Source organism: Trachinotus anak, unplaced genomic scaffold (assembly GCF_046630095.1).
Source record: "Trachinotus anak isolate AG129_WGS33_773 ecotype Australia unplaced genomic scaffold, CSIRO_AGI_Tana_v1 ptg000011l, whole genome shotgun sequence".
Lineage (NCBI taxonomy): Eukaryota > Metazoa > Chordata > Actinopteri > Carangiformes > Carangidae > Trachinotus > Trachinotus anak.
Genome location: NW_027273862.1, coordinates 13593928 through 13613310, shown reverse-complemented (window position 1 = coordinate 13613310; position 19383 = coordinate 13593928). Strand labels below are relative to the sequence as shown.

At 40.7% G+C, this 19383-nt stretch overlaps 2 protein-coding genes across 5 annotated transcripts in view; both read right to left on the bottom strand.

Moving 5' to 3' along the window:
* Positions 1 to 11509, bottom strand: part of kiaa1549lb (KIAA1549-like b) — a 60554-nt gene extending 49045 nt beyond the window's left edge. For all 3 annotated transcript variants that reach the window (XM_071489763.1, XM_071489765.1, XM_071489764.1), the window contains exon 1: positions 10632 to 11509. In XM_071489763.1, coding sequence (XP_071345864.1) covers positions 10632 to 10851 — 220 coding nt within the window. In that variant the 5' untranslated portion in view covers positions 10852 to 11509. The remainder of the gene's footprint in view (positions 1 to 10631) is intronic.
* Positions 11510 to 12524: 1015 nt separating this feature from the next.
* Positions 12525 to 19383, bottom strand: part of hipk3b (homeodomain interacting protein kinase 3b) — a 41357-nt gene continuing 34498 nt past the window's right edge. For both annotated transcript variants that reach the window (XM_071488215.1, XM_071488216.1), the window contains exons 15-16: positions 18247 to 18386; positions 12525 to 17467 (exon numbers count right to left, since the gene is read on the bottom strand). In XM_071488215.1, coding sequence (XP_071344316.1) covers positions 16997 to 17467; positions 18247 to 18386 — 611 coding nt within the window. In that variant the 3' untranslated portion in view covers positions 12525 to 16996. The remainder of the gene's footprint in view (positions 17468 to 18246; positions 18387 to 19383) is intronic.

Below are 19383 nucleotides of genomic sequence, written 5' to 3'. Positions count from 1 at the left end.
ATCATTTCAGCAATGGTTTATTCAGCTTGGCTAGGTAGCTGGTTTCTATCAGAATGAAAAATAGGACACATCAGTACACATCAAAATGGGGACATTTCAGTAATGTGCATCTATGCCGCTATATGATTTAAAATGTAAAAAAAAAAAAACAGGATTGAAAAGATGTATCATGTTCTTTTGCTTTTCCCAGTTTATTTTAGAAAATTGACATAGGTAATGGAAATAATTGGATTTTATAATGGGGTTTTTCTTTCTTTTTTCATGTGTAATTTATTGTATCTCCACTTTTAATCTATTATGATTATTCTTTATAAAAGAAAACAGACAAACCGGACAACGTACCCTAAATTTTAGTTTTTTGATTCATGGTTTAAAATATTAAAACTTAAAAACAATTCCAGTGAGTCCAGCTTGAATTTACCTCTCATTCCTTTCATTCTCAGTCCCCTTTCCTTGCAGCCTTCTTAATATTGAATATTCTATCATTCTTCTCATGTAAACTTGTGCACATCCCCATCCCTCCTATGACAGACTTTTTAATGGTTGTCATCCATGTCTCGTAACAACGTCCACTGTCGAAGAGAGGACTGTCTCCTTGGTAGCATGATCTAATCCTACGGACACACTCTTGACCTTCATTAGCCATCTAACACGTTATGGTACCACAGGCAACAAAGAAACACCGAGTCAGAAACACACACACACGCTCTCTAAAGTACATTTCCTCAATACTGCATGTGCAGTAAAATTGTTTTTGTGGTTTGGTTGGTTGGTTGGTGGATGAAAAACAGAGAAATTCGTTGTTGTAATTTAATTATTTAGCTCTAGGTCTCCTGTGCAATATATCAGGACTTGTGTTGTTCTGTATTTCAGCTTCAAAGATATTGATGCAATACACTTGATATTAGGAAACAAATTGAACATCAAATACAGCAGCTCCATAATTTAAAAGCATTTAGCATGAAAATAAAAGGAAACTTCCCTCACTGCAGCAGGTTTCAAAGTGCTGAGAGTGGCAAGTTGTGACACGCATTACACAAATACACACATGCTGGGACAGTCTCTGAGGATAAATTAATAAGATATCCATGAAGGATGAAGAGAAACAAACTCTGAAACTTGCATAGGCTTTCGCTACAGATGGGTAAGAGCTGGAGCATGTGTAAAGGCCTTGTTTGTGTGCGTGTGTGTAGTTGTCCAGAGGCAGTGAAGCTACACACTCGGATTATCCCAGTAATGAATTGGCCTGTGGGGACCAGCCCATCTCAGTTTAAGACTTAAGGGGTGACTTCAGTGCTCTAACGTAAGGGCATGAATCAAACAAATGCAACACGGTATAGATTTATGAATGCACATAAAAGTGAGTGCATTTCATTATGTGGCCACAGGAAAATTTCTTTCTCATTCAAAAAAAAAAAAAAACTAATCTGATTAAGAAAAACCATGTAGCCTGCAACTTAAAACGTAGGACAGATTTTAAGATTTCATATTTAAATGACTACAATTTAATGCATTCAAACGTCAGCACTTTAAGTCTCACATGTTTTTTGTTTGTGCAAGTCAATCAAATTACCTCCAAAGGTATAAACAAAAAAAGTGCTTCTGGTTCTAAGACAGCTCGATTACTGATTAATAAGATGGGTTTCTAAAACTGTTGAAGACTTCCTTTAATGCTCTCTGAGTTCAGCTGATCCCTCCCCAGCACTCTTGATGCTTCACTGATGCTGTCATCTTTGCTGCCTCCACTCTCAAACTATTTCACTAAAGCTAAAAATCAGAGAGTGAGCCCCTGAATCTGTGATGTCACTGGGATTTAAAAATGAAAGGTTTCTTCATAGACTGTGAGATGGATGCTAATGTGTCACAGTCATAATGTACCACAGTCAACATGTCACTGCCTTGGTGAGGTCAATTCATGTACTTACTTGGTTGTGAGCAATAATGATGCACTGACGTTGTTTGATATATACTATAATGAATAAATGATGTCTTGAATAAGTTGGAAGTACAAAATAATTACTATCAAGTAATTAATGCAAACTGTAATGAATATTACAGTTTTAATAAGAATATTTATTTTGCTCATCTGTTATCCATCAGAAAACAACTCTTTACATATAAAATAAAAAAGCCCAACAAATGGTAGAAATTAGCTTCTTAAGTTTTTACTTACAATATCTTGTAAATTTAATTTAAACCACAGAATTTTGCAAAACAATGTCACATTTTCTCATATTATCCTGATGCACCCTAGCCTCAATTTCTATATAATCCAATTAGAGTACACAAAAGAATGCCATAATCAGATTTACATGACAATGTTAAAATTGTGGTCATGAGAGTTCTCTGACTGAAAAAGGGGTCACAGACCAACAATGTAGCATTCATTGGTAGGCTTATATTTCTATATTAACATTAGCTCAAATTACTACATGTAATGTGAAAGAGGTTGCTTGCAGTAACAAAAAAGCCCACAAATAATTACCAGCAAAGTCTAAAGCTCGCACTTCGATCGCATTCTGAGCAGCTGCGCTCTGCCTACACATATCTTTGTTCTTCTGATATATAATGATGTATAATTTTTCTACAAAGTATTTTGGACTTGCTACATTACACATTTAAAGTCTTCACTCATATGAACCCATTTAAACTTTTACAAGAAACAGGATGCATAACGTTGGATTAAGTTCTCTTGCTTAAGTTAACTCTTAAGCAAGAGAACTTTTCTTAAGCCTATAGTTGTTTAAATCTTGGAAAATGCAGCATGCCGAATTCACTGTTAACAGCTCCTGTTTGCTGTGTGCTATTTGCCACTGAATGTGACAACTATCAATGAATTATTTTGATTCTGAAGAAAACTTAAAGACCTGATAATTCTCAAGCAAGTTCTGCAGTTACACCAAGCATCTTTCTTAATGGTTCTATAAACAATCATCATTCCCGCGCTAGTCCACCAGCATCTCAAAATGCTTTGCCGGCCACCTATTTGACAACAACCCCCCCCCCCCTTCTCTCCCTTCACGTTCGCAATCAGCAAGGTGCTACAAAGCCCAGTTAAAGCAGCAACTTAACACACAAGAAACACAACTGAATAAAGTTACCCTTTATACACAAGAGCCAACATAAACCGATACAGCCACAACCGTTAACCCATGCTAGCATTGTAGTGATATTCCTCACAGGAATGCTGACAGTAAGCCAGATAGCAATAGCAACATTTCATTGATATCAGTAACAGCAAGTTAGCTGATGTTATGCAAACAGACATGTAACACAGTGGCGTGCGGTGAGTTTTGGAGAAAGGCAAGCAAAACCGGGCAAGCAACTAACACTGACGCTAAACATATCAAATCTGCATTATAGAGGAAAAATAACTAAAATAAAATCACTTATATCTTCAATATATTTACCATGATAATGAAACACTCCAGTGACTGTAGAATCATGTATTTTCCAGTCTCAGTGTTGTTAACTTTTTCTGGTTCATCGTCTTAGCTGTAGTTGAAGCTCAGGGGAGATGCGGAACTACGGTCTTGAGGAGTCGTGGCATTCATTTACTGACTAACGGCCTACAGTGCACATACATTGCACTGCTACGTTCACAGCTACACTGCTAACTACCAAGGTAACTTTCTGGTCCGGTCGCCAGCATCACCGCTCTCTCTCCGTCTCTATCTGCCTCTCTCTCTCCTGCTACACACACAACCTATGTACTGAAATATTCCTGAAAGGAGGTGCTCTACTCCTGTAACAATTTTCTGCCTCAAACTTCTCAGATTTGCTGCAGATCTTACACGGAGATGACAAATTTGTGTAATTTGCTCATTTTCTTGCCATTGTTGCCTCTGCACGCTTCATGCCCAAGTTTAGTTTCCACACGTCTGAACTTGCACATGTTGCGTGCAACATAACTGATCTCAGAACGGTAAAAGCAGAGCCATGGATAGCTTGCCTAGCACACTTTGGCTGTAGGTAATTACTAAAGACCCAAGGATTATCCCCAATGCGCATGCACCAAGTTAAGCTGCTGTCCTTTCCGCTTGTCAAGCTCCTGCCTTTCTCAACGGGACACTGTCACCCACGAAAATGACAGAAACGATAGGTACAACGGCTGGATGGCAAGCTAGCTTGCAGAGACAATACCCTTCAGCCACCACAAGTCAGCAGTAAATTGCATGATGAATGCAAACGGGCATCAGATCTTTTATGGGACAGAAAGCTGTTCTGAGATCAGATGTAAGAAGAGATTCTTACATTTAAGTATCGTTCTAACTTTATATATATAGCTATATAACTTTATTTGGTTACACATGGAGGAGAAAAGAAGCCAATTCCAAGTCAAGCTTTAGCCCTTTAGCAGCTTGTAGAGTTCTAAACCTAAGTAAAGCCAGACCAGTAGTACTGGCTGGACAGTCAGACTGGGAAAGAAGGTCAGGCTTGGACTCCTCTGCTGGGACACCAAAATGCACGTAAAAAGTATCCAGTGCAGGTGATGATTCAGATGGTGAGTGGATAAATGAGAGTCCAGAGCTGTTCAGTCTGATGGCTGCAGGGAGAAATGACCTGCAGAAGCATTCCTTCCTGTAGCGGGGCAGGAGCAGTCTGCTGCTCTGTGTACTCCTCTGTTCCTCTGTTGTTTGGTGGAGTGAGTGGGACGTGTTCTTCATGATTGCTGACACCTTTGCCAGCATCCACCTCTCTGCCACCATCTCCCATGTGTCTCCCCCAGGACTGAGCTGGCCTTTCTGATGATGTTGTTCAGTCTGTTGGTGTCTTTTTTTTGATACTGCTGCCCCAGCATACAACCTCATAAAATATGGCACTTTACACCACAGACTGAAAGAAAGTCCTCAGCAGCTGTCCTCTCACACCAAATGATCTCAGCCTCCTCAAGAAGTAGAATTAGTTCTGGCCCTTTTTGTACAGCCTGTCCATGTTCACCTACCATCCCAACTTAACTGTCACACAGGTAAACTCCCAGGTGCTTGAAGGTATTAATTTCTGCCATTAAGCTGGAAATGGTTGCACTGACACCAGTGCACAAAGTTGTTCAGTTGTTGTTTATGGTCTTTTCTTTGCAGTGAAGATCAAAGATAAGGATATCCTCAGAAAGTGTAAGTCAAACCGAATCAAGAAATATGTGTAAAATGTCTTTGTATTCAGATGACTAGCCTACTGTAACTAACTGCCACTGCTGCTGCTAGCTAGTGCTCTGTGCCTGTGTGCACTATGTTAGTGTTAGGTAGTGTTAGTGGTGTAATGAATGTGTTTGTATGTCTCAGTGATCTCCCATTCCCTTCTCCAGTGGTTCAAAGAGATTAGCTGAAATGCCACAGTCCATAGAGGCATCTGTGCCAAAAAGCAAAGCCTACAGCTACACTTAGCATTACACTTTGCATTTCCATTTATAACAACAGTTGACAAAAACTGAATACGATACAGCGACAGTGACGCCATTAAATGTGACTGATGACCCCGTCTGAGAAGAGGCAAATCTGCCTCTTTCTGACTCTCTTGTCTCTCTCATTTATGCACACCATAGATCTAAATCCTGGTCTGATCCAGCCTTGTTCATTTCTGCTAAAAATCTTCTTAAATTTTTAACTTCCATATCAATAATATATTCCAGAATCAAGGCCCATCTGTGACTCCCATAAGGTGATTCTCTGGAATAACTAATACAGCCACATCCAATAAATTACACTTTAAATACATTGTTAAAGGACTTTTAACACACCCATGGTAAACCCACATACAGTATGTGATTTCACTTATTTTGGCTTATTAGACCTCTTTTCAGGATTGTGTAGGCATGTGCAGACCAAGCTTGACTGACATCTCCCTGACTCTCCTCGTAGCTTTGCTGCAGTTGTTAAGATGAGATAAATAGCACATTTTATACTCTCATTTTCAAATTAAAGGCCAAATTAAAGGTTGACTACCAGGTTTGCATGTTTATATAGTTTAAAAGTTTCACAAAACATGATGCAATATATATTCACTTCAGATGGGGGCAGTCCAACATAGTGGTGAGTTGCTTCTTAGAATTGGACATTTCTAAATTTCCCAGAGAATCGGACATCTCATGCCGTCTACTGCTGCGGTCCAGTGTGATGCAGTGTGATGAACAGTGGCCTCGTGCAGAGCAGTGGGCTGTATTATACAGTGTGTCTCAATAAATCAGACAGCCTGCTGTCCTTTCTCAAGCAGCAGCAGCAGCAGAGTCAAGCCTATGTCTGCCATCAGCCTGCACCTAACAGCCACCACACAGAGAGACACAGGAGAGAGAGACGAGAAAACAGAGGCACAAAGGTACAGAGAGATACTGGAGGGAAATTTGGAGATAGCTCATAACACACACATGCACACCACACAAACACAATATTCCCTGATTGCACTGAACTGTATGAGGGATAATGCGTGACAGATGGTCCGCGATACTAATTAGAAGCCTGTTTGCCTTTCTTATGACTACATCTATGTGATGTAGAAGTGGTCCCTGCTTCGTCTACAGCGGTGAAGGACAGATGACTGCAAACCTTTTGACTTTCTTTAAGATCTGACAGACACAGACTACATGTGGCCCGGGAGTAAGTTATAGCAAGGATGGATAACAAAATAATTACCAGTACAAATATATTTTGATTACTGGATAACACGCTCTTTCTGCCTTTTCAGCATTTTCATTCCTGGCACTTGAGTTCTTGGATAATGTTGAACAGAACTCACACTGTCTTCGTGTCGAAACAGCTTCATAGCATGCTAAAGAAAGCAGATGGAGATGGGAATAGACTATAAACAATTCTTTAAAAAAAAAAAACATGACTGGTTTTTGTAAATTAACTAATTTGATATCTGTCTGTTCACAAAGACTTTTGCGGGCATCATGACTGACGTGACAAGACTCACAGAGCTCTACCTAAGGAGAAACCACCTATTTGACTGTGCACACACATAGGCACATACATCTTTAGTCCTTCTGACATGCTTACCCACAACATGAGTGAGTGGTTCAGTAAATCACTGCAATGAGATGAAACGAAACAAACAACAGACAGAAAAATCATCACCACTATCTGCTCCTAAAAACCCAGAGCTGATGCAGACAGGTCATCAGACCCAGGGTGAGTCATGGTTGCTGGTTTTTAAAACCAATTCCTGGACGTTATTTCAACATTAACCAACGTGACAGCCCTGAAAAGGCTAATCTAGACAGAGGGAAATGAAAACTGCAAGAAAACAAGAAAAGCAAACAGGTCGGCACGTTAAAAACCAGAGGCAAACCACAAATAGTGTGGTGATGTGCAGCTCACTGGTCATTTGATGCACATTAATAGTCATTTTATGGGTAAAAACCCCAGACCACACTGCAAATAGGAAATGGCTTTGAATCTTACTGTCATGACTCCTTTCAATGAATTCCTAAGCAGAAAGTGATGACTGGCAACAGCTCAGGGACGGCATCTCATACAGCCAGAGGTCTGTGAGGTTAACCCCCATCAAATCAAGCTGTCAGCACTCAAAAGCAACGGTTGGGTTGTGATTGTATAGAAATAAAAACAGCTGACGTCAGAAGGACCAAATATTCCTTCGCTTAGCTTGCTCTTCTGTGTGTCCTCGAGCTTCTTGCTGAACGTCATTTCACCAGCTGTGTTAATAAGAAAGCAATAAACCAGACAAGAGATTCTGCGAGTTAATTAAAGATCAATCTGGCTGCATGAAAAAGCTTCATCTCTGCAGCCAAAATTACTCAGGATCCCACATGGCACTGCACCCTGCACTGTCCTCTACTCTGCTGACTGTTGAAGGGTTTAAAGGGGAAATTTGTTATTGCTGGACAAAAATTGGTGTTCCCATAGAAACTACACGTTGTACTGGTTCCACACATTAAGGGAGGATGCTTTGACTCTGGATATTAGCAGCTCACAGCAAATTGAGGATGTTTTTCATTCAGTACACCTTATGCACACACACACACACTCACAAATGTATGCACACAAACAGAGCAGTAGAGCCCAACTGATACTGTTATTGACATTTATGGGTTTAAAAAATGTATTGGCCAGTAGCGATCTTTCTTTAGTATGAACAAATAATCTTGACACAATCCCTTAGATTTTTTTCCAGGTTTTTACAAAATGTGACCAAGATATACAGCAAATGCTGCAGGGTTTCCAATTGAAAAATCAACTTGTCAATACTCTCCGGTGGACAAACTATGTAACTGTGACAGTAAATTCTACATTACTTCAAACCTAGTTTGGCATTTCTGCACTGCAGTGTATTGTTAGTTGCCAATATATCAGACTGGCCCATTCATCATTCTAACTCTCGTGTTTGATAGTTCAGCCAGTGAGCATGAGCAGGCAACATGACATGCAAAGTTAATGCCAGAGTGCATTTTAATACATTTGTGGAGAGCTATTACGAAGGACAAGTGTAAACTTAAACTTTATGTATTTTTTATTATTTATTATTATTTACAAGTTTGTTTTCCAACAAATTTATGAAATGTAATTTCTCCAACTAAAGGCATATCATGATGTATTGTCAATATTAGCAGAAAGCCTTCTGATATTCATTCTTGTGGCTGTATGGCTGAGTGAGGTTTGATGTGTAATAGTGTTACTGAACAGCAGGGATGCAAAGAAGTAGAGTTCACTGCATAGGACTGATTGGAATATTTTTTTATGTAAGGTAATATGAGGCCATTGATTACTGTGGCACTAAAGACTGAATCAGTGAATCAGTAACTGGACATATTTTGTGTTTCACTGCCGAGTGCACAGTGGCTTGAGGAATCATCTGGGTGAAAAATGTAATTTTAAATTGAATTTTCTCTTTAATGAGGAGATTTTGTTTTTGGTGAGATTTACCAAAAAATGCATGGCAGAGACATAATAGAACATTTCTGTTATGTAAACTGAATTGTTTCAATTTTTTTTTTCAATTTGTGGACCCTACATTGTCCAGTGTCTTGTGACTCCATATGCTTGCACTCAAATAAACAAAATCCATAGTGTAGTGATGAGGGCTGCTCTTCTCCCAGATTTACTGGTTTACATCACAAGTTTATGATGAAAAGGATACACAATGTGACTGTGAGAAAACCCAGGATAATTTTTCTCAGCTTAAGAGTGCATCTTCCAGACTTCAAACCAGTAACACTGCTACAAGACAGCATGCAGGCTATTGTTAACACTCACACAGAGTCACCACAGAATCCTACATTCATTCTACACCAGCTCTTCTATCTACACAAAGGACCACAGTCCAGGTTCACAGTTTCTTGCCCCTTGATTGAACAATAAAAGTACTGGTGTGCCTCCTCCACTAAGTATGTGCTGTATAGCTCGGGTGCTGTTGCTGCTGCTGCTGGGCTCATGTGTTTAAGAATGGATGTGCTGACTGTGAGAGGGAGGGGGGGGCGAGGATGAGGAGACTCTGCTACTGTAGCAGTGCATCAGCAGAGGTGAGACCACAGCCACTACATCACAGTCTGCTGATAGGAGAGGGGTGATGGAGATACTGTTGGATATACACACTTGACACTTTGCAAAGAATACCTCGATTTCCAAGTTGCGGTCACACGGAGAGTTTCAAACCCATCTATACTCAAGTGGTGTAAATAGTCACACAAATGCAGTGCAAATGCAGAGAGTGATCGTCTTTTTGAGTCAAGCCTTTTTCTTTCAAGGCTGAAGGACAGCTATGTCGGCCAACCTTACCCCAGCTGCCTCGCATGCCGCCAGAGACAGACAAACCTACAGTGGGCTACAGTATGTGTGTCATTAGTGCTGACCCAGATGCTCTGAAACACTGACTGTCCTGTGACTGCACTGCATTCCCAAAATAACTCCCCTAAAGCTCATTACACACAATAATAACGTTTAATAACCTCTGTCATGGAAATACAACCCAAATGAATTGCCAAATTGCAGGACAAAAAGGGAAGCGAAGTTGGGAGACAAAGATGGATAGAGCTACTTTATTGATCCCAAATTCTTGAAAGTTGAGGCTGAGATGGTTCATAATGAGTCCAGCTGCAGAGAAGAAGCATAGATTCAGTGCAGTGCAACCTGGTCGGTGAGACAAAAAAAAAGAGTTGACTGGCTTCAGGCTCAGGTGCAAAGATTAGTGGGTGAGAGAGAGAGAGTTACATCACATACAAGCAAACCCTGTGCAGTCCAGCAGCAACACCATCCCTCCCACAGCATATCATGTCAGCGCTGGTCAGTGAGGGAATTAATCCTGAGGAAAAGCTGTTCGGACATACACCCTGCCATGCGCAAATTCCAATGCAAAACCGTCTACACACATGTAGAGAGCTTATGGTGATGCCTGTGGCGATGGACCACAGATAGTTCAGCTCATCCCTCACTAAAACATGATATTCAGCCGACCGCAGCTCCATCCATGCAGCCCGTGAATCACGCACCCAGCAGCAATAAATGTGTGGATTACAAAACGCTGCCAGTGTGGAACAAAGGACCCCCTTTTTTTCCACCCATTGCGTTCCAACTGTTTATAATAGATGTTAATCGTAGGTTACGCTGTGGATGTGACAGAGGGTAATGCAACAAATCAGCAAGTGTTTCAGAGGGGCTACAGCAGCTCGGCGGTGTGCTTACCCTCTGCGGCCAAAGCGCATCGGACAAGAAGTGAAAGCATTCCCGCAGACAGCAGACAGTTTGCAAGCATCCCCGCTGCTCCGGCTCGCCACCTGCTCCTCAAACATCTCCCCTCTCCTCCGGCATCCGTCCTTTGCGGCGGGCACCCACCGGGGTCCGCTCCGCCGGTCGCCACCACTTTGGGGTGACCTGTCCGCCCACTCCTCAAACCGGGAGCCATATCCAGTGGATAAGTTGCTGAAGGTTCGGTCGTAAATAATACATTGGATCAATCCTCGTGTGTGAGCGGGGAAACACAACGCGTCCCGCGGTCTCGTCGTGTGTCCAGGGCTGGATGTGTGTATGTGTGTGTGTGTGTGTGTGTGTGTGTGTGTGTTGGGGGGTGGGAGGTGGTGGTGGGGGGGGTGAGGGTTGGTGATGGGGTGGGGGAGCGGCAGTGAAGGGAAATCAAGAAATGCGCCCTATCGCTCCTCTCCGCTCGGTCCACCCATCATCGCCGTGCGTGTGGCGCAGAGCGACGCGCACACTTTGCCAGAGGTTAGGCATTTAGCTGCGCGCTGCTCGGCTGCCTCAGTCGGACCCGCCGCAGAGCGACGACAGACACTTAGACGTGCTCAGGCGACGTTTCAGTGGCAAACGTAGAGATGCCGCTGCCGGTGGACAGTGGTCACATACGGTCATAGCGAGCGATGCTGTTAACTGTCTGGAGAAAGCCAAAGCTGAGCGAGTCTGCAGGACGACCTCTGCTGGGTGTACAAGACAAGGCACAGCTCCGTGTGAGGCAGGGGCATTTTTCATTGGTCACTCACACACACATTGTGGATTAATATGCGCAAGGGCACACGGCTGCACAGTGCTTCACCTCTGCTACTAGGTATGTAGCGTCCGTCCTGAGGGGTCACAGCAGTTACTACCGGATCATTCAATTGTGTGGCGACAACTGCGGTGTGTTGTACCGCTTCAGCTCCACAAGATGTCACCCCAGACTCAGAAAACCACTGGGCTGTGCTTTTGATTTGCAGATGGAGAGATTGAGGCTCCCCAAGTTTGGCCATGCTAAGGGCCCCAAAGCAATTTTCACAGCCAGACAGACCTCATTTAACTTAAACTTGAAAATAATGGCATATTGTTTTTAGTAATAATAATAATTATTATATGTATTACATGAAGCCAAGGTTAACAGTAAAGTGCTCACACATATCTCTCATTTGAGAAAAACTCAAATCTTATCCCAAGGTCCATTTAGTAGCTGTTATATAGCTTTTTAAAATATCACATGATATTTATCAATACATGGGGTGGTGCCCAGGCATCGTGGAATTGCATGTTCAAATTTCCCTTTTGCTTGTCATATGTGGAGCTGAAACATATATAACAATCAATCCTTAACAATTTTGTTAGTTGATTCATTGTTAAAAAATATCAAACCATCTCTGACTCCAGTTCCTCAAATGTTAGGATTTACTTCCTTTCCACGTTTTGCACAATGGTAAATCAAAAACCTTTGGATCTCGAAAACAAGACATTTGCGACCTTGCAATTTTTCAGCCTTTTCTGCCATTTTAGACACTGAAGGATTGATCAAAAAATAACAGATTAATCCAATGTGTCCCATATAGGATCATGACTATTTTGCCAAGTTATGTGTATGCTGTTTATAACCAAATGAAATTAAACCAATGGTGGAATAACAATTACTTGCAGAGCTTCTCATGTCACTAAGGGTTTGAAACTCACTGGAGTAGATGTGTCAGAGTTGTTCAAGAATACAGTGCACAAACTGAAATATTATCAGTAAGATTTTTTTGTCCAGTTGATGTCCATACAACAGAGGCAAGAAAAAGAAAGGCACCTGCATGAATGTAAATGATGGAAGAGACCAAGTCAGAAAAATCTGCATCAATAGATTTTTTTTTAATTCAAAGTGAATCTTAACAATAATACACCATAAAGTCTTATTTTGACACTCACCAAAAGAGTCACCTGGAAAACCCGCTTAATGTGACAAAGTAGAGAAGGCTTGGTCACACCTAAATCACTGAGAACTAGAGAGGAAACACTATCGCAAACTGTAAAGAGACATCACATCCATAGAGTTAGTTTTCCCAGTCCTCATACTGTAAATATTGCACAGTGCAATTGCTACATGGCAAACTAGTGTAGCACAAAATAAAATTTAAAAAAAAAAGCAAATGAAACAAAAATGAAAAAAAAAACAAAAAAACAAAGCCACATAAAATCTACAGGTATTAAAACAGTAACAGTTCAGATTTCATAATCAAGTCTATTTGATGAGCAATCTAAACAGATGATTCCATAACTTGCAGTGTGAATTAACTCTGAAATTGATAGATGACCAGAAAACTGTAAATAAGCTTGAGTAAAACAAACCTCATCAAATCAAATCAAAGAGTAACACAGTAGCACATTGAGACTAATACAGACCCTGAATTAACATCTCTAAAGGATAATATCGCAGCAAAGGATTTTTTTCTGATATCAAAGTCATAACTTTAATAGTAATCATTTTACAAACGACTGTTTTATCTGTTAAATGTTACATGAATCCTCAAAAAAAAAAGAAAAAAAAAGTTATCCATAAACCAAAGTGTCAATTGTGTGAAAAATTAAAAACAGTTTTAAGAGTTCTCTCCTCTTGCATCCATTCTTTTTTCCTAAACAAGTACTGGAGAGTTATACAGGCGCATTGCTGGTGAATACCTTTGGAGGAATCAAAACACAGATTACATTTCACATGCTTCTTATAGGGGAACTATTTCAAGCACTACTCTGCCAAGTTCATGCCTTGTCGTCATAAGCTTTCTTTCCCAAAATGATACTTGAGTATGATCAGTAAAGCATACAGGTAAGAAAAAAAGCTATCAAAAAACATACAACCATATCAATGTCAGTGTTTAAATGTGGAGTATTGCACTCATGACTGACTGTGCAGAGAAACCACAATAATCTCCTCGACAGAGCCACTTCCATCCAGAGCACATAATAAACATCCAGATAGACTATTCCTGGACATACACAGCATGGCTCCACTGATTTTAAAAAGCCACTGTTGTCAGCTGTGCTCTGGTTACTCCCGCTCAGCCTCAACTTGCACGATGGAAAAGCTGCTCTGAGCAGACAGCTTCTAGGCAGACAAAGTGAAGCAACTTAGGTGTACATGCAAGGTAATGTAAAGCATGGAGATTATCTAAGAACACTTGGTGGTGCAATGACCGCACAATGTAAAGTATTGCATCTGCTGTTCAGCCAGAGTGACTATCCAAAGATTGTTGAGTGTCATATCATTCAAAGAGTACATGTGTGTTATACTGTTGTGTTATCACAGCGGGACTGTGGTGGCGGCTATCTTTGACAAGAGGAGAACCACCACCGTGTACATGTCCTCTTTCGTGTCGTGTCTCCAAGGTGATCAGAGGAGTACAAGTCCCTGGAATGACACTGTGATGAAGTCCTATTTTGTATGTCTTGTGTGTGTGTGTTTTCTTTTCAATTCTTAGTTGAGAGGCCGTTAAAGGACTGTCTACATGGTAACGGACTGTAATTGTACTCTGTGCCTTCCTCCTCAAATAAGTGGTGAGGAATCACCATCTTGAATTCTCACTTTCTGAATCTCAAGGCACATACGCAGTGCTGCTCACACTGTCTCAATTTCAGTAAGGAACACATGACAATGGCCACAGTTTTGCACTGACAAAACATCATTTTGATATGAGACACTCATAAAGGGGAGAGCGATCCGAACACAAGGCAGTTTAGAATAACAAACTGTGAAACTGATACTTTAGCCAGATATAACATTGAACAGATAAAAAAGTTGCAATAAATATTTGTTTAAATCAATTTAACAGTAAAACAAGTTGTAAAACATTATTTGTGAAAACAGAAACATTGGGCTAAGTTTATTTTTGGACACACAGTCTAATCACCCAAACCCTTACAAGCCTAACTACCTGTATGAGTGCTTAGTGGCGAGTGTGTTTGTGTGTGACTGGTGAAAACATTACAGAAGCTTTTCAATGAACACAATGGATTTTTTTTTTTCTGGCATCTCACAGTGCTCCTGTAACACGCTAAAGAGAACTGGTAGTATATCGTATACGTACAATGAAAAAGTTAAATCAATCCTGCAAGCTACAGCTTTAGATGTGTACAAAACGTCAATATGAAAACATACAAAAAATTAAGTTACATCGATACATCATTTATATGCAGTGATGAGCCCGAAAGGTTAATAAGGATAAAATACTGATGCAAAAACACACACCCCGAGAAACAACAAATGCAACTAATATTCATCATCAGCAATACAGTAGTTACAATGACACTCCAAATATGAACGCAAAACACAAAAATCAAAACCACTTCTATTTCAGATAATTAGGGACCTATACAAAAATAGCAACGCTAGGTTTAAACTCAGAGAAATCACCTAATTTCACAGCTATTGAAGTGGCAATCATAATATAGCAGCTTATCTATGATACATTCAAGACAGAAATGATACGACTTATTAATTGCCCAATAAGCTAGACAAAACCTCGGCCATTTTTAAATACAATTTTTTTGTTTGTTTGTTTTAATTTAACCCCATTCTACAACTACAGTATAACTGAGGTCTATGCGAACAGAATAGCTACCTTGCCCAGGAAATGAATTACAGTCTTTGGTGCTGCACAAGCAACTTCATTTGAAAATTAAAGACAAAAAAAATTACACACATAACTAGTAAAATGAACAGAAAAAATGCACACACAGCATATCTACATATATATATATAGACTGGTGCTTCCATCATATATATATGTATATATCCTCCCTGACGGAATGTATAAAATAAGCAGTTGACACCGATAAGCCTTAAGCCTTTAACAAATGGTATAATGTAAAGGGAAAAAGTTAACTTTGTCACACATGCATAAATGAGAGAATTGCACACAATTAACTCACACCTTATCAAGCATCTGTACTAAATAGTCTAGCTCTATAATATATGTCCATATATGTGTGTATATCAAATACTGCATGGTTTGCTCAGGCTTAGAAAATTCCATACCGTTAATTTGCATTTTTTCCTTACCTAATCAAAGCCATGCCCACCACACTTCTAAATATCTAAGAAACAAAGTGAAAACACTCAAAATGAAAATACGTAGACGAAAAAGAAAAATAATCAACGACTATTTAGATTGTATTGCAGTTTCATCAAACAGTACAAATACTGTTAGTAATAAGGGTTTCACTAAATAGAAAGTGATTATCAAATATTAAGCAATACTCAGTACTTGCACTTTGTACACTAGTTCATTCGGGATAGGGAGAATGAAAAAAAAAAAAAAACGAACATTTTTAATGAAACAGCAAGCATTCGCAACAGCAAAGCATGCTGTTCTTCTTGAAAGAACAGAAAAGTTACTCACTACACACTGAAATATACACTGACTCCAAAAAATAAGCACCGCTATCCGCGATACATCACATCCATGCAGGCTATGCATGGACATATACACATGTGCATATATATATACTCACACATAGGATGCATCGACTGATTGGAATTTCAAGTGCTGCAGTCCAGTACATTAATATTCATGTATATAGTCATATATAAGTAGTAACATTAACAACCTCAAATATGTAAGGCACTATGGCTGGGGACAGTTATACAATGCAGCGAGTCTTGTGACACAAACAATTAGAGCAACGTCTATGCATCTTTCCGTTTACATTTTTGCTCATGCAAGACCACATGCAGCGTGAGGAACAACCCTATTTAAATCGGTTAATTGACTTGACATTGCTAACACCAAAAGACACCGAAAAGGTACAAATACTTCAAACGCAGTACGACATACACTGTGGACAACATGTGCATCTGTCAATCTAGAGCTAGAGACTGGGATGGCTTTACAAATATGGATGTGTCTTGCACACGCAAGAAGGCAATATAGAAAAATAGCTGGGATCAGGGGTGCAAAGTCTAACTATTCAACACCACCCCAATTATTTACCTGTTTTGAGGAGTATTCGTAGAAGATCCAATGCAAAGATATATCAAATGTGCAAAACACATTAAGTGTGAGTTTAACTACCCATTCATTCTTTCATTCAATCATTCATACATTATTTCCTTCTTAATTTTTGCCCTAATCAAACCATTGGAACTCTTATTTTAAAGCTTGAAGTTCAATTACACCCAAGTCTACATGATTCAAAAAATAGCTTGCTTTCTCTGTGGTTGTGCCATGGTTTTGGAAATGAAAACCATGTTGTTTTCTGGTTTAAGATAGAATTTGCCCTGCTAACTTAGCCCTCAGGTGGTATGAAGGATACCTGGGCAACCATGCTCAGATGTAAGGGTACTGGTTTATTTTGGTAGGGCTGAGAGGGAAACTGGCGTAGGCGGGCGAGGCAATGAAGGAGTGCGGGGGAAAGAGGGGCTTGAATTGGCCCTGGGGGTGCAAGGTGGGGGAGGGCAGCAGCCGGGGGTTGATGCCCACTGTAACCTGATGCACGATGCCTGCCGGGTGGGAGATGCTGTAGGTGGGCTGGAGGACGGGGCGAGAGGTTCCAGGCGAAGCCAGGAGGTGGGCCACAGGTGCAGCGGTGACCAGAGGACCAGAAGGGGGATAGGACAGTAAGGTGGGCTGGGAGTGCGGATGGCCCCCAAGGTGGGGGTGGGGGCCCGTAGTGTGATTTGGGCTGCTGTGGGACAGGGTAAATGTGTGCCCATGCATGGTGGGAGGGATATAGGCCTGTGGTCTCCGGTGGGCAAAGTTGCCGTTCCATTCCTGATGGCAGGAACCAAAATGCTGCACCTGAAGGAGAGAAGAAGTATCTGACTGATCAGATTCAACCTTTTCATCAACACCAGAATTAAACTTTACAAGCCACTAGATGCTGCTGTTTTCCATGTTTTTGCATGTCTGTACTGTGTCTCTTATCAGCTGGCAACAATCATCACATCCACCTCATCTTAATTTGCATGTATAACATTACAATGTTCAATTCATTTGCTTAATGTTACTGGCAACACAGTAAGTAACCAGTATTACAGTAAAATCCCTTCACCCTTAAACACAGTTGGTAATGTTCACCCACTGGGTAATTGTGAGCATAGCTGCTAGATTTGTTAGCGACAAATGAGATGAATTAAGTTCTATTTACAGTGAAGTGTGTTCTTGGATGCTGCTCTGCTTGGACTTTGTGGTACCATTTGCCAACTTCTTCACACTCCAGAAAAAAGGGACAGATGCAGGATACAATGACTTAACGTGACAGTGTTATAAAATGGGACTTCCCACAAGCAGTGCCAAGTGTGTTCAGTGGGACAGCCCATCCATACAAGCATTACCTCTGCCAGTGACTAAACCTAGACCGTGCATTAGGGGGGTGAGTGCTTTTATTAATGCAAACTGGTTTCTTGTGAAGATTAAATATATATTTTGCCACCTTCAATCATCACAAAGTCTCACCAGCCACACAAATGTCCCTCTGCTACCAATAACCATTCACAAGTGGAACGTAAAAAAAATATGTTTACATGCTTCTGTGTGTGTGTGTGTAATATTTGTAATTGTGTACTAAATTTGCTAACCTGCCCAAAGCCTATAGGCTGCTGTTGCTGGGGCTGGAATGCAGGGGTGATCTTCTGCGGCCTGTTGAGGAGGGGAGTGGAGTGGTGATGTTGTCGCCCAAGAATGCCTCGCCCTTTGGACGGGCATAAAGACTCTAAGACTGAAAAAGGATGTCACGTTTAGAGTGGCAAAGAGAGAGAGACAGAGAGAAATGGAGATGACATGTCAATGCAGACAATTTAGTGTCCAACTTATCAACCACATTATAAATAACAGGCAAAAACAGATGCAACCAGAGGTCGGATCCGACCACAACTGCAGAAATGGCAACATTTGTGGCAGGAGGCTTTGTGGGCTTGTCAGTGATTTCAGCTGTGTTTGATCAGTCCCAAACTTATAAACATAGTGTCAACTGTCCTCCGAATATGATCCAGATTATAAATAGAAATGTTTGGAAGATCTGGGAGGGGTTTGTAACTAAGCTTGTTCATAGAGCTTATAGTGGGGTCAGACCATCAGCTATAAATACACCCACTAGGACTAGAATGGCAAGCTGTGCCCTTATATGTGAAGCTTTAGATGCAATAGTTTCAGGGTTGGGGAGGGAGACGCCTTTGACATGAAAGATGATATGATATGATTTTTCACTGAGGATTTTACTCCACTTTAAAAGACCTATAAAAAGGGAAGTCTTAAATGACAATGTTGCTGAAAAAGACAGCAATGTCCCACTGACCACAGCTGTTATAAAGCCCACGTACAGCATGCGTAACTCCATTTTAACACCTGAAAGAAACATTCAAACATTTATTTGTTGATGATATCCAGAAAATGGCTGGGGCTTTCTGACTGACATCCATGTTTAGAATATTTTAATCAGGGCATTAAATATTTTGGAGTAATTACGCATGTCTTATGTGGCTTTACGAAGTGCACATTCACACATATACAGGGACTCTCAGAGTCAGTCTGGAGCCTTAGTAAGGAGTGTTGACAGCAAACAAATATCCACTCCAGAGATCAGAGCAGATATGTCAGGGCAGGTCACCCATAATCACCTGTGAGAACCTCTGTGGCCTACTAAGACAGTGTAATCCCAGACCATGTGACCTGTGGAGCAGACAGCAGCAGTAGTGACTGGATTTTTGAGCTAGCAT